This window comes from Pristis pectinata, chromosome 19 (assembly GCF_009764475.1).
Source record: "Pristis pectinata isolate sPriPec2 chromosome 19, sPriPec2.1.pri, whole genome shotgun sequence".
Taxonomy (NCBI): Eukaryota; Metazoa; Chordata; class Chondrichthyes; order Rhinopristiformes; family Pristidae; genus Pristis; species Pristis pectinata.
Genome location: NC_067423.1, coordinates 82661 through 106728, shown reverse-complemented (window position 1 = coordinate 106728; position 24068 = coordinate 82661). Strand labels below are relative to the sequence as shown.

The following is a 24068-nucleotide window of genomic DNA, read 5'->3' as shown; positions in this document are numbered from 1 at the left end:
TTTCTAGGAGGTTACCAGGAAGGTTGATCAAGGGAAGGTGGTAGTAGTTGTCTACATGGACTTTAGCAAGGTCTTTACCAAAGGCCCCCATGGGAGGCTGGTCCAGAAGGTGAAGTCGCTTGGCATTCAGGATGAAGTTGTCAATTGGATTAAACGTTGGCTCAGCGGGAGAAGCCAGAGAGTGGTTGTAGATGGTTGTCTCTCTAATTGGAGGCTTGTGACTAGTGGTGTGCCACAGGGATCAATGTTGGACCCATTGTTGTTTATCATCTCCATTAATGATTTAGATGATCTTATAGAAGTATAGAAAATTATGAGGGATATGGATAGCTTGAGTGCATACAGGCTTTTTTCCCCTCAGGTCGGGTGAGACCAGAACTATAGGTTTAGGGTGAAAGATGAAATTTTAAGAGGAATCTGAGGGGGAACTACTTCATCAGAGCGTGGTGCGAGGGTGGAACGAGATGCTCGCGGAAGTGATGGATCCGGGTTCAACTGTAACATTTAAGAGAATTTTGGATAGGTACGTGGATGGGAGGGGTTTGGAGGGCTATTGTCTGGGTGCAGGTAGATGGGACTGGGCAGAAAACTAGGCTGGCATGGACTATATAGGCCAAAGGGCCTGTTTCTGTGCTGTAATGCTCTTTGACTCTGTGACATAGTAAATTGGATTCAAAATTGGCTTGGCCAGAGAAGATAGAGGGTAAAAGTGGAGGGGTGTTATTCTGATTGGAGGTGTGTGACTAGTGGTGTTTGAAGGATCAGAGCTGGAATCGCTATCATTTGTGATGTAATTTTTTATATGATTTGGATAAAAATGTAAGTGGGCTAAATAGTATGTCAGACAATACTCCAAGTGTGGCTTTACCAAAGTTTTATCTCGCTGCAATATAACTTCCTGACTCTTATATTCAATGCCCTGGCCATTGAAGGCAAATATGCCATATGCCTTCTTTACCACCCTATCTACTTGCGTGGCCACTTTCAGTGTACTTGGCCCCAAGATCCCTCTGCACATCAGTGCTGCTAAGAGTTCTGCTATTAATTTACGTTCGTGCTCCCAAAGTGTAACACCTCACACTTACCTGGAATCACTCCATTTGCCATTTCTCCGCCCATGCCTGTAACTGAACATACTATGTTAAATGATCTATGATCTATATCCTGCTGCATCCTTTGACAACCTTGCATCCTGCTGTATCCTTTGACAAGCTTAGTAATTTAGAATTGTCAAAAATGCTTTAAGGTGAGCTTTAAGGTGAGAGTGGGAAAATTTAAAGGAGATTTACAAAGCAAGTTTTTAACAGAGAGTGGTAGGTGCCTGAAATGCGCCTTCAGGGGAGATAGTGAAAGCAGATACGATATCAGTGGTTAACGGGCATTTAGACAGGCACATGAGCAGACAGGGAATGGAGAGATATAGACGATGTTCAGATAGACGTGCAGTTTAAATTGGCATCATGGTCAGCAAAGGCATCGTGGGCCGAAAGGCCTATTCCTTTTCTGTATTCAATGTTCTCTGTTCTATGTTCTGTTTAAAGTAGCACAGTTAGGCCTGAAGCTGAGCTTTTCTACATACATTTTAACAGGGTTTATTGCTTCCAGCAATAAAACTGTAGCTGAATATAGTGTTTCCAGTAGGCTCTGGTTAGCATATTTTCAATGAGGACTGACAAACTATCAAGCCCAGCCCTTACTGTTCAATATAGCTTAGTATTCAAATGAACAGTGCAAGTGTTCATTCAGTGTCGATCAGATGTCGGCTCAATGTCACTAGTATTCTTTGAGCCACTGGAAAGAAATCCTCTCACATTATTCTGTATCTTTTCACAGACCTGTACGTGAAATTATATGTCATAAACATTTCAACGCAAAAGCGAATATTTAAGAAGAAAACTCGTGTCTGCAGGCATGACCGAGAGCCTTCATTTAATGAGACATTTCGTTTTAGTCTTAGCCCAGCTGGACACTCACTTCAGGTAATATTATGCACAAACTGAATTTGAGTGCGTTATACATCGATGGATTTTGTCAGGTAATTCTCTTCTGCTTGAAGATTTTTTAAGGTTCACAATAAATTTTTCCATGAGAAACAGTGGATTCCTAATGGTCTAAGTCAAAACGGGAAATAAGTCAAATACAAAGAATGAGGGGAGAATGAAATAAAATGTGATTAATGTAGATTATTTAAATATTTGGTTGATGGTTGGTGGGGCCAAAGGACCTGTTTCTGTTATGTATCTCTCTATGACTCTATGAGAATCTGCATCATACCACTCGATCTTAATGTCATATTAGCATAAGAGCGCTTAAAGCGTTCCATGGTTATCAAAGAGGATTCCAATCTCAGCAGGCAATCAAATCGCCAGTTTTTTTTCTCAGTCAGGCACCTCAGTGGTTCTGATAAATACGGGTCACAGTGAACAAAACTGAAAAAGCATGAGCATACAAATTCCTATTCTACTAAAGCAGCATTGTGTTGCATGCGAATATTATTCTTAAAAGTACCATAAAACTTGTGATATTGAAATTCACGGTTCACTAAACAACAATGTGGCCTCTAGTTGTATTCTTCATCAGAAGTCAAAACTTTCTGTATCCACTCTCTCAAAACCTTTCGTAATTACAAGGTTCTCCATTAGGTCATCCCTGAGAACCAGCCTACTCATCCTTCCCAGATATGTACAGCCTTATAGGTCTTATTTACATTTTCTCTGTGCCTTTTTATCATTTTGTATGACCAGAACTGAATGTAGTGTTTAGAACATAGAATGTAGAATAGTACAGCACAGGAACAGACCCTTATGCTCATGATGTCTGTGCCAACCATGATGCCTAATTAAACTAATCCCTTCCATCTGCACATGATCCATATCCCTCCATTCCATGCATATTCATGTGTCTGTCCAAAAGCCTATTAAAGACCAGTATCATATCTGCATCCACCACTACCCCGGCAGCCCGTTCCAGGCACCTACCACTCTGTGAGCAAAAACTTGCCCCGCACGTCTCCTTTAAACTTTCCTGCTCTCAGCTGAAATGCATGTACTCTATAATTTGACATTTCTACCTGGGGATAAATATTCTGACTGCCTAGCCTATCAATGCCTCTAATAATTTTATATACTTCTGTCAGGTCTCCTCTTAGTCTCTGATGCTCAGGAGAAAACAACCCAAGTGTGTCCAAAGGGACAACCAGAAATGCATACAATACTCCAAGCGCAGTCTAACCAAAGTTTTATACAACTGCAACATGACTTCCTGGCTCTCATACTCAATGCCAAAAACTAATGAAGGCAAACATGCCATATGCCTTCTCTACCACTTTATCTATTTGCATTACCATTTTTAGGGGACTATGGAATTGGATCCTACTAAAGGTCCTGCCATTACCAGTATTTTCCCCTTGATTTAACCTAGATCCAAACTGCTTTCCAATCTACTGGAGTGTCTCCTTCATCAATAAAGGCTGCTTCAATTGTGGGCAAGGAGAAGAAGGGTGAAGAAGAATATTATTCCAGGGTTAGGGTTAGGGCTATGGAAAGTTCGATCACTTGGGATCCAGGCATACAATTGCTTGATGGTAGGAAGCAGAGGGTGATGGTGGAAGGTTATTTTTCGGACTGGAGGCTCGTGACTATTGGCGTTCCCCAGGGGCCAGTGTTAGGCCCATTGCTATTTGTCATCTATATCAATGATTTGGATGAGAATGTACAAGGCACGGTTAGTTAATTTGCAAATGACACTAAAGTAGGTGTTGACAGTGAGGATGGTTATCAGGATTTATAGAGGGATCTTGATCATTTGGGTAAGTGGGCTGAGGAATGGCAAATGGAGTTTAATTTGTAAGTGTGAGGTGTTTTCATTTTTGGAAGACAAATGAGGGTCGGACTTTCACAGTGAACAGTAGGGCCCTGGGGAGTGTTGTAAAACAGAGGGACCTGGGCGTACAAGTATATGGTTCCCCAAAAGTGGCATCACAGGTAGACAGGGTAGTGAAGAAGGCTTTTGGCACACTGGCCTTCATCAGTCAGGGCATTGAGTATCGAAGTTGAGATGTTATGTTGAAGTTGTACGAGATGTTGCTGAGGCTGCATTTGGAATGTTGTGTTCAGTTTTAGTCACACTGCTGTAGGAAAGATGCCATTAAACTGGAAAGAGTGCAGAGGAGATCTATGAGAATGTTGCCAGGACTCAAGGGACTGTTATGGAGAGAGATTGAGCAAGTTGGGGCTTTTTTTCATTGGAGCACAGGAGAATAATGGGTGATCTTATAGAGGTGTATAAAATCATGAGAAGCATAGATAGGGTGAATGTGCACAGTCTTTTTCCCAGGGTTGGAGAATCAAGAACTAGAGACCATAGGTTTAAGGTGAGAGGGAAAAGATTTAATTGGAACCTGAGGGGCAACTTTTCACCCAGAGGGTGCTCTGCTTATGGAATCAGCTGCCAGAAGAAGTGGCTGATGCATGTACATTAACAACGTTTCAAAGGCACTTGGACAGGTACATGGATAGGAAAGGTTTAGAGGGATATGAGCAAAATGCAGGCAAATGGGACTAACTTGGATGGGAATCTTTGTCGACGTAGATCTGTGGGGCCAAAGGGCCTGTTTCCATGCTGTATGACTCTGTGACTCTCTGGCTCTATGAGGGATGTTCTGTGTGCTGGAATGCCACATAGACCTTCAAGGTCAACACACTAGTGCTCTTGAAGGTTGCCAAGGAGAATTCCTGAAAGAACATTACTATATGAATGTCAGCATGACAAAGATGTTTGCAGAAGTTGGCCATATGAAAGGAGGAAAGCTTTTCATGTCAGGAGGAGATTGTCTGGTCAGTTGGGCAGAAATAGAGAGAATGAAGTTTAATCCAGAGATGTGTAAGGTAGTTTGGGGAGTTACAACCAGGCAAGAGAATGCAGAATAAATGGGAGAAAAATTAAGTCAAAGAATCACAGGGTCAGAGAGTCATACAGCACAGAAATGGGCCATTCTGCCCTAAACGTCAATGCCAAACTTTTTTGCCTGTCTACACTAATCCCATTTCCTCACATTAGATCAGTCTCCTTCTCTGCCTTGCCAATTTAAGTGTCTCTCAAAATGCCTTTTAAATGTAACAATTGCATCTGACTGCACCACCTCCTCTTGGCAGCACATTTCAGAAATCAACCGGTCTGAGTAAACCAACTTACTACTCAGATCCCCTTTAAATCTCCTTCCTCTCACCTAAAGCTTATGCTGTCTTGTTTTTGATATCAAGGGAAAAAGATATTGACAATCTCTCCTAACTATGCCTCTGATAATCTTATACGGTTCCATTAGAACATAAGAAATAGGAGCAAGATAAGGCCATCTGGCCCATTGACCCTGCTCTGCCGTTCAGTGAGATCATGGCTGATCTGGCTGAGGACTCACCTACTTGCCTTTACCCCATAACCTTTAATTCCCCTACTATGCAAAAATCTATCTGACTGTGCCTTAAATATATTTAATAAGGTAGCCTCTACTGCTTCCCTGGACAGAGAATTCCACAGATTCGCTTCTTTCTGGGAAAAGTGGTTTCTCCTCATCTCCATCCTAAATCTATTCCACTGAATCTTGAGGCTATGTCCTCTAGTTCTAGTTTTACCTACCAGTGGAAACAACCTTCCTGCCTCGATGTTATTTATCCTTTTCATAACTACAGCACAGAAAAACAGGCCATTCGGCCCTTCTAGTCTGTGCCGAAACATTATTCTGCTAGTCCCATTTACCTGCCCCCAGCCCATACCCCTCCAGACCTCCCTCGTCCATGTATCTATTCAATTTACTCTTAAAAGTTAAGAGCGAGCCCTCATTTACATCAGATGGCAGCCCATTCCACACTCCCACCACTCTTTGAGTGAAGAAGTTCCCTCTAATGTTCCCCCAAACCTTTCCCCTTTCACCCTAAAGCCATGTCCTCTCGTACTTATCTTTCCTAATCTAGGAGGAAAGAGCCTACTTGCATTAACTCTGGTGTCTATGCCCCTCATCATCTTGTAAACCTCTATCATAAGTTTCTGTAAGATTCCCTCTCATTCTTCTGAATTCCAGCGAGTATAGTCCCAGGTAACTCAATTTCTCCCCATAGGCTAACCCCCTCATCACCGAAATCAATCTGGTGAACCTCCTCTGCACTGCCTCCAAAGCCAGTATATCTTTGTTCAAGTAAGGAGACCAGAACTGCACGCAGTACTCCAGGTGTGGCCTCACCAGTACCCTGTACAGTTGCAGCATAGCCTCCCTGCTCTTAAATTCAATCTCTCTATCAATGAAGGCTATTTTGCTATTAGGTTACTCCTCAGTCTCCTTCACTCGAGGGAAAACAAGCCCAGCCTATCTAATCTCCCCACATAACTGAAGTCCTCCAATCCAGCAGGAAAAAACAGCGGGAACTTGTACTTCATCAGCTGAACTATTGACTAACTATAAAGCAGGAGATCGTAAACAATGTAAATGATACTTAGCAGTCCAAAGTTTGGATATTCAGTGCTGTTTTGATCACCACATTACACAAAACATATCATTGCAGTGGACAAGGTACAGATGAAATTTGAGGAAGTGGTCAGTGCTGTAAAATTATAGGAAAAAAGAAGATAAGTTAGGATTGTTCTCTTCCCCTTCATAAACCTGTGTAATGCTGTGGGATGTTTCTTAACCTTGCATTTCATGACCTCCCCCACCCGCCCCCCCGGCTTTGCCCTCCTAATTTGCTTCTTAGGTAGTCAGCCCTGGTCTTTTATACTCATGAAGAGCCCCTGTTTTCAGTTCTCTATACCTGCCATCTGTTTTTTTTTATCCAACCCTCGATATCCCTAAATGTTATGAACTCATTTGACTTCTTGCCCACACATTTCATCCTTATGAACACTTTGGCATTGAACTCTTGTTATTTAATTTTTGAATGATTCCTACCCGTCAAATGCAGATCTGTCCGCAACTCACTGCTCCCAGTTCTTCCCTCCTGTCTTACGATATTAAAATCACCTTCCTCCAATTTATTATCTTGATTTCTAATTCATCCCTATCCCTTTCCATAACTACCCTGCAACTTAGAGTTATGATCATTATCTCCAAAATGCTCTCCCTCTCGCATTTCAACCACGTTCCTGGCAACATTCCCTAAGATTCAGTTGCTTTAGGCTTTGGGTTCTGCCCTGGCTCTAGTAGCACTATCGATAAACTGACTCAAAAAACTGTGCCAGATGCACTTTAAAAATTCCACCCCTTCTCAGCCTTTTTCAATGAAATCCTAGTAGACCAGCCCACCGTTTTGCAAATCATCTGCACTTTGTCTACAAAGGTAATTTTGTGCTTCTGATTGCTTATCATTTCAACTCCCCTTCCCATTCCCACACTGACCTATCTGTCTTCAGCTTTCTCCACTGCCATGATGTTCACACCTTATTGACATGTTAGGAGAACTAGAAGAACAGCACCTCATTATTCCACTTGGGTAGACAACAGCCCAATAGAATGAGCATTGAATTTTCTGATTTCAGGTAACCCACTCCCCTGTGTTCCTTTCCCACTTCCACAAGTCTACCCAGTGTCTCTCTCCCTTTGTTTACCTCTTCTATCCCTCCAGTACCGAGACTTATCACACTCCCCTACCTGTTTCCATCTGCCCGACATCCACAAAGCTATCTACCTTGTTTTTTTCTTCCTTCCTTCGCCTTTCTTATCCCCTCTCCCACCTGATTCCATTGCTTATCATCACTCCCGTATCTGGTTCCACCTCTCACCTCGTGTGCAGCCAGGAGATGGGCAAGGTCTTTCATGAATATTTCTCCTCTCTTTTTACCACGGAGAAAGACATGAAGGCTTCAGAACTAGGAAAAGTAAATGGAGAGGTCTTGGCAATAGTCTGCATTACAGTAGAGGAGGTGCTGGATGTATAAAGGTATGAAAGTTTTAAGGTACATCTTAAGGGCCTGACCAGGTTTATCCAAGAACACTGTGGGAGGCTGGAGAAGACATTGCAGGAACCCTGGCTGAGATATTTGAATCATCATTAGCCATGGTTGAGGAACAGGTAGACTGGAGGTAAGTGAATGTTGTGTCTTTATTTAAGAAGGGTGGAAGAGAAAAACCTGGGAAATATAGACAAGTAATTCTAACATCTATGGTAGGTAAGTTACTGGAGAAGATTCTGAGGGATAAGATACACATACATCTGGAATGACAGGGGTTGATTCAGGGTAGTCAGCATGGCTTTGTGCATGGGAGATCATAGAACAACACAGCACAATACAGGCCCTTCAGCCCACCATGTTGTGCTGACCTTCAAACCACTCCTAAGACTATCTAACCCCTTCCTCCCAAATATCCCTCTATCTTAAATTCCTCCATATGCTTACCTAACAATCTCTTGAACTTGACCAATGTATCAGCCTCCACCACCACCCCAGGCAGCGCATTCCATGCACCAACCACTCTCTGGGTGAAAAACCTCCCTCTGACATCTCCCTTGAACTTCCCACCCATTACCTTAAAGCCACGCCCTCTTGTTTTGAGCATTGGTGCCCTGGGAAAGAGGCGCTGGCTGTCCACTCTATCTATTCCTCTTAATATCTTGTACACCTCTATCATGTCTCCCCTCATCCTCCTCCTCTCCAATGAGTAAAGCCCTAGCTCCTTTCATCTCTCCTCATAATCCATACTCTCTAATCCAGGCAGCATCCTGGTGAATCTCCTCTGCACCCTTTCCAACGCCTCCACATCCTTCCTATAATGAGGCGACCAGAACTGGACCCACCAGAGTGCAGCCAAACCAGAGTTTTGTAGAGCTGCATCATTACTTCGCGGATCTCAAACTCGATCCCACGACTTATGAAAGCTAACATCCCATAAACTTTCTTAACTACCCGATCTACCTGTGAGGTGACTTTCAGTGATCTGTGGATATGAACCCCCAGATCCCTCTGCTCCTCTACACTGCCCAGAATCCTACCATTTACCTTGTACTCCGCCTTGGAGTTTGACCTTCCAAACTGTACCACCTCACACTTCTCCAGATTGAAATCCATCTGCCACTTGTCAGCCCAGCTCTGCATCCTATCAATATCCCTCTGTGAGCTTCGACAGCCCTCCACACTATCCACAAAACCACCGATCTTTATGTCATCCGCAAACTTGCTAACCCACCCTTCCACCCCTTCATCTAAGTCATTAATAAATATCACAAAAAGTAGAGGTCCCAGAACCGATCCCTGTGGGACACCACTAGTCACAGCCCTCCAATCCGAATGCACTCCCTCCAGCACAACCTTCTGCTTTCTACAGGCAAGCCAATTCTGAATCCACACGACCAAGCCTCCCTGGATCCCTTGGCCTCTGACCTTCTGAAGAAGCCTACCATGCAGAACCTTGTCAAACGGCTTACTAAAATCCATATAGACCACATCCACTGCACTACCCTCATCAATCTTCCTGGTCACCTCCTCAAAGAACCCTATCAGGCTAGTGAGGCAAGATCTTCCCTTCACAAAGCCATGCTAGCTGTTCCTAATCAGTCCATGATTCTCTAAATGATCATAGATCCTATCTCTTAGAATCCTTTCCAGCAGCTTACTCACCACAGACGTAAGGATCACTGGTCTGTAATTCCCTGGACTACCCCTACTACCTTTTTTGAATAAGGGGACAACATTCGCCACCCTCCAGTCCTCCGGTACCATCCCCGTGGACAACGAGGACTCAAAGATCCTAGCCAACCGTTCAGCAATCTCCTCCCTCACCTCACGAAGCAGCCTGGGGAATATTCCGTCAGGCCCGGGGACTTATCTGTCCTAATATTGTCTAAAAGCTCCAACACATCCTCTCTCTCGATATCTACATACTCGAGAACATTACCCTTACCAACACTGTCCTCAGCATCATCAAGACCCCTCTCCTTGGTGAATACTGAAGAGAAGTATTCATTGAGAACCTCACCCACTTCCACAGCTTTCAGGCACATCTTCCTACCTTTGTCTTTAATCGGACCCACCTTTACTCTAGCCATCCTTCTGCTGTTCATGTACGAGTAAAAAGCCTTGGGATTCTCCTTAACCCTACTCGCCAAAGCCTTTTCATGTCCCCTCCTCGCTCTCCTCAGCCCCTTCTTAAGTTCCCTCCTTGCTACTCTGTATTCCTCATGAATCCTGTCCGATCCTTGCTGCTTACACCTTATGTATGCTGCCTTCTTCTTCCTAACTAGTTGTTCCACCTCTCTCGTCACCCACGGTTCCTTCACCCTGCCATTCCTTCTCTGCCTCACCGGGACAAATTTATCCCTAACATCCTGCAAGAGATCCCTGAACATCAACCACATCTCTATAGTACATTTCCCTTCAAAAATATCATCCCAATTTACACTCTCAAGTTGTCGCCTTATAGCCTCACAATTCGCCTTTCCCCACTTAAATATCTTCCCGTCCTCTTTGCTCCTATCCCTGTCCGTGACAATTCTAAAGGTTAGGGAGCAGTGGTCACTGTCCCCCAAATGCTCACCCACCGATAGATCTGTCACCTGACCCAGTTCATTACCTAAAACTAGATCTAATATGGCATTCCCTCTAGTCGGCCTGTCAACATTCTGTGACAGGAATCCGTCCTGGACACACTTAACAAACTCTGCCCCATTTGAACCTTTGGCACTAAGCAGGTGCCAATCAATATTTCCCACTATAATAACCCTGTTATTTCTGCATCTTTCCAAAATCTGCCTCCCAATCTGTTCCTCAGTATCCCTACTGCTACCGGGGGGCCTATAGAATACTCCCAGTAGAGTAACTGCTCCTTTCTTGTTCCTAATTTCCACCGATATTGACTCTAGAGATGATCCTTCGACATTATCCACCCTTTCTGCAGCTGTAACAGTGTCCCTGACCAGTAACGCCACCCCTCCTCCTCTTCTCCCGCCTGTCTATCCCTTTTAAAACACTGAAAACCAAGAATATTCAATATCCATTCCTGCCCTGATGTCAGCCATGTCCCTGTGATAGCCACAATACCGTAGTCCCATGTACTTATCCAAGCTCTCTATGGCTACCAGCATCTGTCTTGACCCTTTCCCCCTCCATCTCCCACCTGTCTCCATTTGCCATTTTTTTCTACTGCTATCTCCACCTATCATCCACCGGCCTCCGACTCAACACTGCCCCCTTCTGCCACCACACCAGACGCCATCTTCCCATCAAACCCTCTTCGTGTGTTTCGACCTAATCACCTACCAGCCTCTGTCACCCCTGTCTCTGACATCTACTTTCTATCGTCCCTCTTCACCATCAGCCCGGATGCAGGACCTCAACCCAAAACTTCAACCATCCCTTTGCCTCCACGGATGCTTCTGAACCCGTTGAGTTCTTCCGGCTGTTTACATTTTGCTCCAGATTTCAGCATCTGCAGAGTCTCCTGTGTCTCCACTTCAAAATTTCACACCATTTAAAAAATACGAAGCATGTTTTTTTCTCTCTATCAAACTGGATAACCTTGCATATTAGTCCTTCTGCCATGTTGTAGCTCACTCACTCGTCCTTATCCTCTTGAAGCCTCTTTGCATCATAGTCACTACCTACATTGCCACTTTTTTTGTGACATCAGTAAACGTAGAAATGTTACATCTGGTCACCTCAGCCAAATTAAAGTCATAGAGCAATATAGCACGGATACAGGCCTTTCAACCCAACCAGTCCACGCCAGCCATGTTGTCCACCCAGCTAGTCCCAATTTCCTACATTCGGCCCAGATCCCTCCAGGCCCTTCCCCTCCATGTACCTATCCAAGTGCTTCTTAAATGATCCTATTGTACCTGCCTCAACCACTTCCTCTGGCAGCTCGTTCCATATACTCACCACCCTCTGCGTGAAAAAGTTGCCCCTTAGGTCCCTTTTAAATCTTTCCCCTCTCACCCTAAATCTATGCTCCCTAGTTTGGATTCCCCTACCCTGGAGAAAAGACTGTTACCATCCATCTTTACTATGCCTCTCATAATTCTAAACACTTCTCTTAAGGTCGTCCCTCATTCTCCTACGTTCCAAGGAATAAAGACTAAGCCTGTCCAACCTCTCCCTATAACTTAGGCCCTCTAGTCCTGGCAACATCCTCATAAATCTTTTCTGCACTCTTTCCAGTTTACCTACATCCTTCCTATAACAGGGTGGCTAAAACTGTACACAGTGCTCCAAGTGTGGCTTCCTGTGCTCAGTGCCCTGACTGATGAAGGCCAGTGTGCTAAATGCCTTTTTCACCACCCTGTCTACCTGTGACACCACTTTCAATGAACTATGCACTTGCACTCCTAGGTCCCTCTAGACTACACTCCCTAGTTCCCAATACACTCCCCATTGCCCTACCATTCATAGTATAAGTTGTTGATATGGATTGTGAAAGCTTCACGTCCAAGCGTTGATCCCTGTGCCCAACTCATCACAGACTGCCCATCAGAAAAGGATCCATTTACTTCTATTCTTTATTTTCAAAACCTCACAACTAAAGCTAGTATATTAACCCCAATTACCCATGTGCTGTGTTCATCAATCTCCTGTGTCGGACCTTAAACATAGAACAGTACAGCACAGAACAGGCCCTTCGGCCCACAAGGTTGTGCCGACATAGCTAATCCCTCCTACTACAGAATGCCCATATCCCGAAATTTTCCTCTCATTCATGTGCCCATCCAAGCCCCTCTTAAAAGCCCCCAATGAATTTGCCTCCACCACCCTATCAGGCAACGCATTCCAGGCATCCACCACTCTCTGAGTAAAATACGGACCCCTCACAGCTGTTCTGAACCTACCCCCCTCTCACGTTAAGTGCATGCCCTCTGGTATTGGATCACTCAATAATGGGAAAAAGATATTGCTTGTCTGCCCTATCTATGCCCCACATAATTTTATACACTTCCAACAGATCACCCCTCAGCCTCTGCCGCTCCAGAGAAAAGAGCCCAAGTTTGTCCAGCCTCTCCTGATAGCACATACCCTCTTATCCAGGCAGCATCCTCATAAACCTCCTCTGCACCCTCTCTAAAGCCTCGACATCCTTCCTATAGTGAGGTGAACAGAAATGCATGCAATACTCTAAATGCGGCCTAACCAGAGTTCTATAGAGATGCATCATAACTTCTCCTATACTCAATACTTCAATTAATGAAAGCAAGCATTCCATAAGCTGCCTTAACCACCCTATCTCCCTGTGTAGCCACTTTCATTGAGCCATGGACTTGCACCCCAAGGTCTCTCTGCTCTTCAACACTGTTAAGGGTCTTGCCCTTCAGAGTGTACTGCCTCTTGACATTAGTCCTACCAAGGTGCAACACCTCACAGTTATCCGGGTTAAACTCCATCTTCCATTTCTCTGCCCACATCTGCAACTGATCAATATCTCGCTGTATCCATTGCCAATCTTCTCAACTACTCACAACTCCACCAATCTTGGTATCACCTGCAAATTTACTAACCCAGCCATCAACGTACTCATCCAGGCCATTTATATACATCAGAAACAGCAGAGGTCCCAGCACAGATCCCTGCAGAACACCACTACTCACAGGCCTCCAGCCCGAATAAGTCCCTTCAACCACCACCCTTTGTCTTGTACAGACAAGCCAGTTCTGGATCCACACAGCCAATTCTCCACTGACCCCATGCATCCGAACTTTCTTGATTAACCTATTATGTGGGACCTCGTCAAATGCCTTACTGAAGTCCAAATAGATGACATCCATAGCTCTACCTTCATCAATCTCTCTCATCACCTTGTCAAAAAACTCAACCAGGTTAGTAAGACACAACTTGCCCCACACAAAGCCATGCTGGGTTTCCCTTATCAAGCTATTGGATTCCAGATGCTCGTATATCCTATCTCGAAGAATTTTATCCTGCAATTTCCCTACAACTGACGTGAGACTCACCGGTCTATAGTTCCCCAGATTTTCCCTTGTTCCTTTATTAAATAGAGGAACAACATTAGCCACTCGCCAGTCATGCAGGACCTCACCTGTAGTCAAAGAGGATACAAGGATACTGGTTGAGGCCCCAGCAATTTCCTCTCTTGCCTCCCTCAATAGCCTAGGGTATATCCCATCGGGCCCCAGGGACTTATCTACCTTAATACTGTTTAGGAGACCTAACACTCTCCTCCTTGACAATAAATGCCCTAACATGTTTACGCCCTCGGTTTCAATTTCTGTGTCCTGCATGTCCCTTTCCTGGGTAAATACTGAAGAGAAATATTCATTCAGAACTTCACCCACATCCTCTGCATCCAAACATAGATTCCCTTCTTTATCCTTAAGTGATCCTACCCTTTCCCTTGCTATCCTCTTATTCCTGACATAGGTATAGAATGCCTTTGGATTCTCCTCGATCCTACTTGCTAAGGACTTTTCATGGTCCCTCCTGGCTTTCCTAATTCCTTTCTTGAGTTCATTTTTAGCTTCTTTGTAGTCCTCACGTGCTCTATCTGATCCGAACTTCCGAAGCTCTACATACTTGCCCTTTTTCTTCTTGACCAAGTTCATCACTTCTCTGGACATCCAAAGTTCCCTTATTTTGCCATTCATGTCCTTCCTTCTAATCAGGGCATACCTATCCTGTACCCTATGTATTTGATCCTTAAACACTAATCGCGGGTAAAGGCAACTAGGAACAAAAGAGGTACTTGAAGAGTATAGAAAAAGTAAGAAAATACTAAAAGAGGAAATCAGGAAGGCAAAAAGAAAACATGAGGGAATTAGATACATAAAAGCCTGAAAGTGGGGTCACAGGTAGATAGGGTTGTGAAAAAAGGCTTTTGGCATCCTGGCATTCATAAATCAAAGCATTGAGCGTAGGAGTTGGGATGTTATGGTGAGGTTGTATAAGTCATTGGTGAGGCCAAATTTGGAGTATTGTGTGCAGTTCTGGTCACCTAACTACAGGAAGGACATCAGTAAGATTGAAAGAGTGCAGAGGAGATCTACTAGAATGTTGCCGGATCTTCAGGAGTTGAGTTACAGGGAAAGATTGAACAGGTTAGTTCCTTATTCCTTGGAGCGTAGAAGAATGAGGGGAGATTTGACAGAGGTTTACAAAATTATGAGGGGCATAGACAGAGTTAACGCCAGTAGGCTCTTTCCACCTAGATTAGGAGAGATAAGTACGAGAGGACATAGCTTCAGGGTGAAAGGGGAAAGGTTTAGGGGGAACGTTAGGGGGAACTTCTTCACTCAGAGAGTGGTGGGAGTGTGGAACAGGCTGCCATTTGATGTAGTAAATGTGAGTTCACTCTTAAGTTTTAAGAATAAATTGGATAGATACATGGACGGGAGAGGTCTGGAGGGTCATGGACTGGGTGCAGACAAGTGGGACTAGCGGAATAACGTTTCGGATAACGTTTCGGCACAGACTAGAAGGGTCGAATGGCCTGTTTTCTGTGCTGTAGTGTTCTATGATTCTATGTTGCTGAACCACAGTTTTATAAAGGTTCATCACAATTTGCTCTATTTGCAAAGCCCAGGATCCCATATGTTTACTTCAACCATTTTCTCAGTATGCCTTGCCACTGTCAGTGACTTCTGCACAAATATCGTCTAATCACCCTCTCTTTGTATCCTTCAGAATTGTGACCTTTAATTTATATTGTCTCTTATCAGTCTTCCCCCGTCCCCCTAAACTCATTTGGCAGTGGGGTGGGAACCCAAGCGATAGGTCAGACCTTGGTGCACTTAGTGTACAGGTGGATGCAGCATGTAGAAAGACTGTGAGGAAGGATAGACAGTTGAAAGGGCAAATTTGCAGTCAGTTGCATGGGCTGAAGTGTGTCTAATGCAAGAACTATCAGGAACAAGGGTGATGAACTTAGAGCATGGGTAAGTACATGGAACAATGATGTTGTGGCCATTACAGAGACTTGCCTGTCAGAAGGGCAGGAATGGCTGCTGGATATTCCTGGATTTAGATGTTTCCTGAGAGACAGGGACAGAGGTAAAAGAGATGGGGGAGTGACTTTGCTGATCAGGGACGGTATCACAGCTGCAGAAAGGGAAGATGTCCTGGATGGCTTGTCTACTGAGTCAGTGTGGGTGGAAGTCAGAAACATGAAAGGAGCGATCACTCTGTTGGGAGTATTGTGCGCGCCCCCCCCCCCCCCCCCCCCCCCCCCCAATAGCAGCAGAGACACTCGAGGAGCAGATCAGCAGGCAGATTTTGGAGAGGTGCAAAAATAACAGGGTTGTTGTCATGGGTGATTTCAACTTCCCTAATATTGATTGGCACCTCCTTAGTGTAAAGGGGATAGATGGGGCAGAGTTTGTTAGTGTATCCAGAAAGGATTCCTGACATAGTACGTGGACAGGCCGACGAGAGGAGAGGCCATTCTGGACATGGTTCCAGGCAATGAGCCTGATCAGGTTTCAGATCTCTCAGTGGGAGAGCAATTTAGGGACAGTGACCATAATTACTTGCCTCCTACTATAGCCTTGGAGAGGAGAGGAGAAGACAATATGGGAAAGTATTTAACTAGGGGAGGGGGAATTATGATGCTATTAGGCAGAAACTTGGGAGCGTGCATTGGGAACAGATGTTCTTGGGGACGTGCACAGCAGAAATATGGAGGTTGTTTAGGGAGTACTTGCATGGGATTCTGGGTAGGTTTGTCCCATTGAGGCAGGGTAAGGATGGTAGAGTGAAGGAACCATGGTTGACAAAAGACGTAGGATATCTTGTCAAGAGGTAGAAAGAAGCTTACCAGAGGTTCATGAAGCATGGATCTGACAGGGCTCTGGAGAATTACAAGGTAGCCTGGAGACAGCTGAAGAATGGACTTTGGAGAGCTAGAAGAGGGCATGAGAGGTCCTTAGCGAGTAGGATTAAGGAGAACTCCAAGGCATTCTTCATGTATGTGAAGAATAAGAGGATGACTAGAGTGAGGATAGGACCAATCAGGAATAAAAGAGGTAACATGTGCCTGGAGTCTGAAGGGATAGGGGAGGTCCTTAGTGAATATTTTGCTTCAGTATTCACCAGTGAGAGAGACCTTGACGTTTGTGAGGATGGCGTACAACAGGCTGATACGCGAGGGAATGTTGGCGTGAGTGAAAAGGATGTGCTGGAGCTTTTCAAAAAACATTAGGATAGATAAGTCACCGGGGCCAGATGGGACATAGCCAAGGTTTTTACGGGAAGTGAGGGATGAGATTTCTGCGCCTTTGGCAACAATCTTTGTGCCCTCACTGGCCACAGGAGTAGTGCCAGATGATTGGAGGGAGGCAAATGTTGTTCCTTTGTTCAAGAAAGGGAGTAGGGATAACTCTGGGAATTACAGACTGGTGAATCTTACTTCAGTGGTGGGCAATTTACTGGAGAAGATTCTTCGAGATAGGAATTATGGGGATTTAGAGACGCATAGGTTGATTAGAGACAGTCAGCATGGCTTTGTGAGGGGCAGGTCGTGCCTCACGAGCCTGATTGAATTCATTGAGAATGTGACAAAGCACACTGATGAAGGCAGAGCAGTGGATGTGGTGTATGTCGATTTTAGTAAGGCACTTGATAAGGTTCCTCATGGAAGGCTCATTCAGAAAGTCAGGAAGCATGGGATTCAGGGAAACTTGGCTGTGTGGATTCAGAACTGGCTCACCCATAGAAGACAGAGGGTGGTAGTAGATGGAGAGTATTCTGCCTGGAAGTCGGTGACCAGTGGTGTTTCACAGGGATCTGTTCTGGGACTCTTGCCCTTTGTGATTTTTGTAAATGACTTGGATGTAGATGTGGAAGGGTGGGTTAATAAGTTTGCAGCTGACACGAAGGTTGGTGATGTTGTGGATAGTGTAGAAGATTGCTGTAGATAACAACAGGACATTGATACGTTGCAGAGCTAGGCTGAGAAGTGGCAGATGGAGCTCTACCCAGATAAGTTTGAAGTGATACACTTTGGATGATCAAATTTGAAGGCAGAATACAAGGTTAATGGCAGGACTCAGCAGTGTGGAGGAACAGAGGGCAGTTGGGGTCCACATCCACAGATCCATCAAGGTTGCCACGCAGGTCACTAGGTTTGTTAAGAAGGCAATATGGTGTGCTGGCCTTCATTAATCAGGGTATTGGGTTCAAGAGCCGCAAAGTAATGTTGTAGCTCTGTAGGACTCTGTTTAGACCACAGTTGGAGTATTGTGTTCAGTTTTGGTCACCTCATTATAGGAAGGATGTGGAAGAGATTTACCAGGATGTTGCCTGGATGGGAGAGCATGTCTTATGAGGATAGGTTAAGTGAGTTAGGCCTTTTCTCTTTGGAGACAAGAAGGATGAGAGGTGACTTAATAGAGGTGTACAAGATGATGAGGCATAGATCAAGTGGACAGTCAGAGACTTTTTCCCAGGGCAAAAATGGCTAACACGAGGGGGCATAATTTTAAGGAGATTGGAGGAAGGTCTATGGGGGATAGCAGAGCTAAGTTTTTTTACACAGAGAGTTGTGGGTGCGTGGAACGCATTGCTGGCAGAGTTGGTGGGGGAAGATAAATTACGGACATTTAAGAGACTCTTAGATAGGCACATGAATGATTGAGAGATGGGGGGGCTATGTGGAAGGGAAGGGTTGTATACACCTTACGGCAGGATAAAATGTCAGCACAACATCGTGGGCTGAGGGGCCTGTACTATGCTGTAATGTTCTGTGTTCCTGTCAATATTGCAACACTGCATTTCTCAGCATTAAATTTCACCAGCCCGTTTAATTCTCCTTGAAGTCTATTACTATTCTATAGAACCATAGAACAATACAGCACAATACAGGCCCTTCCACCCACCATGTTGTGCTGCCCTTCAAACCACACCGAAGACTATCTAATCCCTTCCTCCCACATATCCCTCTATCTTAAATTCCTCCATATGCTAATCTAACAATCTCTTGAACTTGTCCAATGTATCAGCCTCCACCACCACCCCAGGCAGCGCATCCCATGCACCAACCACTCTCTGGGTGAAAAACCTCCATCTGACATCTCCCTTGAACTTCCCACCCATTACCTTAAAGCCATCTCCGCTTGTTTTGAGCATTGGTGCCCTGGGAAAGAGGCACCGGCTGTCCACTCTATCTATTCCTCTTAATATCTTGTATACCTCTATCATGTCTCCCCTCATCCTCCTCCTCCCCAATGAGTAAAGCCCTAGCTCCTTTAGTCTCTCCTCATAATCTATACTCTCTAATCCAGGCAGCATCCTGGTAAATCTCCTCTGCACCCTTTCCAATGCCTCCACATCCTTCCTATAATGAGGCGACCAGAACTGGACACGGTAATATAAGTGTGGTCTAACCAGAGTTTTGTAAAGCTGCATCATTACTTCGCGGCTCTTAAACTCAATCCCACGATTTATGAAAGCTAACATCCCATAAGCTTTCTTAACTACCCTATCTACCTGTGAGGCGACTTTCAGTCATCTGTGGATATGAACCCCCAGATCCCTCTGCTCCTCTACACTGCACAGAATCCTACCATTTACCTTGTACTCTGCCTTGGAGTTTGTCCTTCCAAAGTGTACTACCTCACACTTCTCCGGATTGAACTCCATCTGCCACTTGTCAGCCCAGCTCTCCATCCTATCAATACCCCTCTGTAAGCTTCGACAGCCCTCCACACTATCCACAACACCACCGATCATTGTGTCATCTGCAAACTTGCTAACCCACCCTTCCACCCCCTCATCTAAGTCATTAATATCACAAAAAGTAGAGGTCCCAGAACCGATCGCTGTGGGACACCACGAGTCACACCCCTCCAATCTGAATGCACTCCCTCCACCACAACCCTCTGCTTTCTACTGGCAAACTAATTCTGGATCCACACGGCCAAGCCTCCCTGGATCCCTTGGCCTCTGACCTTCTGAAGAAGCCTACCATGCAGAACATTGTCAAACACCTTACTAAAATCCATATAGACCACATCCACTGCACTACCCTCATCAATCTTCCTGGTCACCTCCTCAAAGAACCCTATCAGGCTTGTGAGGCAAGATCTTCCCTTCACAAAGCCATGCTGGCTGTCCCTAATCAGTCCATGATTTTCTAAATGCTCATAGATCCTATCTCTTAGAATCCTTTCTAACAGCTTACCCACCACAGACGTAAGGCTCACCGGTCTGTAATTTCCTGGACTATCCCTACTACTTTTTTTGAAAATTCGCCACCCTCCAATCTTCTGGTACCATCCCCGTGGACAACGAGGACTCAAAGATCTTAACCAACGGTTCAGCAATCTCCTCCCCCACCTCACGAAGCAGCCTGGGGAATATTCCATCAGGCCCCGGGGACTTATCTGTCCTAATATTTTCTAACAACTCCAACACATCCTCTCAATATCTACATACTCTAGAACATTACCCTTACCAACACTGTCCTCAGCATCATCAAGACCCCTCTCTTGGTGAATTCTGAAGAGAAGTATTCATTGAGAACGTCACCCACTTCCACAGCTTCCAGGCATATCTTCCTACCTTTATCCGTAATCAGTCCTACCTTGACTCTCGCCATCCTTCTGCTCTTCACATACTAGAAAAGACCCTTGGAATTCTCTTTAACCCTACTTGCCAAAGCCTTTTCATGTCCCCTTATCGCTGTCCTCAGCCCTTTCTTAAGCTCCTTCCTTGCTACTCTATATTCCTCACAAGCCCTGTTTGATCCTTGCTGATTCCACCTTATGTATGCTGCCTTCTTCTTCCTAACTAGTTGTTCCACCTCTCTCGTCACCCACGGTTCCTTCACCCTACCATTCCTTCTCTGCCTCACCGGGACAAATTGATCCCTAACATCCTGCAAAAGATCCCTAAACATCTCCATTGTCTATTTCCCTTCAAAAATGTCATCCCAATTTACACTCCCAAGTTCTCACCTTATAGCCTCATAATTCGCCTTTCCCCAATTAAATATCTTCCTGTCCTCTTTGCTCCTATCCCTGTTCATGACAATTCTAAAGGTTATGGAGGAATGGTCACTGTCCCCCAAATGCTCACCCACCCATAGTTCTGTCACCTGTCCCAGTTCATTACCTAAAACTAGATCTAATATGGCATTCCCTCCAGTCGGCCTGTCAACATACTGTGTCAGGAATCTGTCCTGGACACACTTAACAAACTCCGCCCCATCTGAACCTTTGGCACTAAGTCAGTGCCAATCAGTATTTGGAAAGTTGAAGTCTCCCATTATAATGACCCTGTTATTTTCGCATCTTTCCAAAAACTGCCTCCCAATCTGCTCCTCAGTATCCCTACTGCTACCGGGGGGCCTATTGAATACTCCCAGGAGGGTAACTGCTCCTTTCTTGTTCCTAACTTCCACCCATACAGACTCTAGAGAGAATCCTTCTACATTATCTACCCTTTCTGCAGCTGTAACAGTGCCCCTGACCAGTATCGCCACCCCTCCTCCTCTTCTCCCCACCTCCCTATCCCTTTCAAAACACTGAAAACCAGGAATATTCAATATTCATTCCTGCCCCGATGTCGGCCATATCTCTGTAATAGCCACAATATCATCGTCCCATGTACTTATCCAAGCTCTCAGTTCATCCCCCTTATTCCTGATGCTTCTTGCATTTAAGTAAATGCACTTTAGCCCATCCACCTTACTACTTTTATAGCCTGTACTCTGCTTCTCCTTCCTCAAAGCCTCTCTACCCATCAGATCTGACTTTTCCCCATCCCCTTCTTCCTCTGACCTACTCCTCCAGTTCCCTTCCCCCTCACAATCTAGTTTAAATCCTCCTGAACCACCCTAGCAAACCTGGCTGCAAGGATATTGGCCCCACTCAGGTTCGGGTGTAACCCGTCCTCTCTGTTCAGGTCCCACCTTCCCCAGAAGAGATCCCGATGATCCAAAAATCTAAAACCCTCCCTCCTGCACCAACTTCTCAGCCACGCATTTATTTGCCATCTCCTCCTATTCCTGCCTTCACTATCGCATGGCACTGGCAACAATCCCGAGATCGCTACCCTTGAGGTCCTGTTCTTCAGCCTTCTAGCTAGCTCACTAAGCTCACTTTTCAGGACCTCATCCCTCTTCCTACCTATGTCGTTGGTACCAACATGAACCACAACTTCTGGCTGTTCTCCCTCCCGCTCTAGAATCCTGTGGACCTGATCAGTGACATCCCAGACCCTGGCACCTGGGAGGCAACATACCATCCGGGATTCATGCTCACTGCCACAGAACCTCCTATCTGTTTCCCTGACTATCGAGTCCCCTATCACTACTGCCTTCCTCTTCTCCTCCCTTCCCTTCTGAGCAGCAGGACCGGTCCCGGTGCCAGAGACCTGGCTACTGCTGCTAGGCCCCAGCAGGTCATCTCCCTCAACAGCTTCCAAAGCAGAAAACCTGTTACTGAGGGGAACAGCCTCTGGGGTCCTCTGCTCTATCTGCCTGTTCGTTTTCTTTTTCCTTTTCCCTCCCCTGACAGTCACCCTTCTATCTACTTCCTGGACTCCAGAAGTACCTGCTCTAAGGTGGGGGGGGGGGGGGGGGGGGGGTGGTGACCATCTCCTGATGTACAGTATCTACATAACTCTCCCCCTCCCTGATGCTGCACAGTGTTTGAAGCTGCAACTCCAGCTCATCGATTGTGAGCCCAAGTTCCTCCAGCCTCAAACACTTATTGCAGATGTGGCCATCGTGGACCACAGCAAGGTCCACGGGATCCCAAATCAAGCAGCTGCAGCACACCACCATGTCCTCCATCTGAACTAATTCTTTTTTTTCCTCCTAGTTTTTCCTACTTAAAAATTTATAAACAGGTAACAGGTAAAGCCTTACCTTTACTGACTCACCAGCTACTCACCCACCTTGCCCCTTTACGCCTAAGCCCTTTAAGCCAAAGCCCAACCACTCTGCTCCCTCTCACTCTGCTGCCCGCTCTGACGCTACCCGCTGGATATGGTGGTTTGCTTTTCATGCCTTACCTGCTGACATCACGCACCTGCGCAGTCCAGCCCCCACTATTCCCGATTAAAACTTATATAACAACTTATAAAAAAGAACCTTATAAAAACCCTATGAAAAAAGAAAAACCTCTGCTCCGAAGTCCCGACGTCTGCCGAAGCGAAACCCACGAAACCTCCGTTTTTTTTAACCCACTTTTTAAACTGCCTGCGCCTTACCTGCTGACATCACTTCACAATTTGCAATTCCTACAAAGTACATGTTCTCTGCAGATTTGGAAATTCTGTTTTTGGCACTCGTCTGTTATTTTTATTTATTAAGGAAAATATGGTACTTGTGCTGATCTGTGAGGAATTCACTCCACTCTTCACTCCAATTCTAAAGAACAAGTTTACAGGGATATAGGCCATATGTGGCAATTGGGACTAGATAGGTCGGCATCTTGGTCGTTGTGGACTTTGGGCCAAAGAGCCTGTTTTCCAAGCTGTATTACTCTGTATTACTCAGCGCCTCCTTCCCAGGGCACCAATGCTCAAGACGAGAGGGCATGGCTTTAAGGTTATGGGTGGGAGGTTCAGGGGAGATGTCAGGGGGAGGTTTTTCACCCAGAGAGTGGTTGGTGCATGGAATGCACTGCCTGGGGTGGTGGTGGAGGCAGATACATTGAACAGGTTCAAGAGCTTGTTGGATAGGCATATGGAGGAGTGTGGGATGGGAGGATATGCGGGAGGAAGGGGTTAGTTAGTGTGAGGATGGTTTGATGGACGGCACAACATGGTGAGCCGAAGGGCCTGTTTTGTGCTGTATGGTTCTATAACAACTTCAACCTGCCATCACTATTGTTTCCCCTTTGATTGCCAATGTTTATCCATGTGGCTGCAACCATATTATCCTACAAGATTCAGTCTTGATGATGATATTATTATTTGGCACTTTATCAAATATATTTTGGAAGTGCACTTATGTATCAATTCCATTTCTTTCATCGACCCTCTCGTTGCTTTATTGAAAAAACACGACCAAACTAATTACGCATGATTTGTCTTCAATAGATCCACACTAACTTTTTCATACTTAAAGTGACTTCTAATCTTGTCAATGATTAATGTTTCTAGAACTTTCTCTACCACTGAGGTTACTAGTTTATCCTTGC

The 24068-nt window shown here is 45.2% G+C and overlaps 1 protein-coding gene across 6 annotated transcripts in view; it reads left to right on the top strand.

The window, feature by feature from the left end:
• pcloa (piccolo presynaptic cytomatrix protein a) overlaps positions 1 to 24068 on the top strand; it is a 528901-nt gene that overhangs the window by 496338 nt on the left and 8495 nt on the right. For all 6 annotated transcript variants that reach the window (XM_052034279.1, XM_052034276.1, XM_052034278.1 and 3 more), the window contains one exon: positions 1834 to 1979. In XM_052034279.1, coding sequence (XP_051890239.1) covers positions 1834 to 1979 — 146 coding nt within the window. The remainder of the gene's footprint in view (positions 1 to 1833; positions 1980 to 24068) is intronic.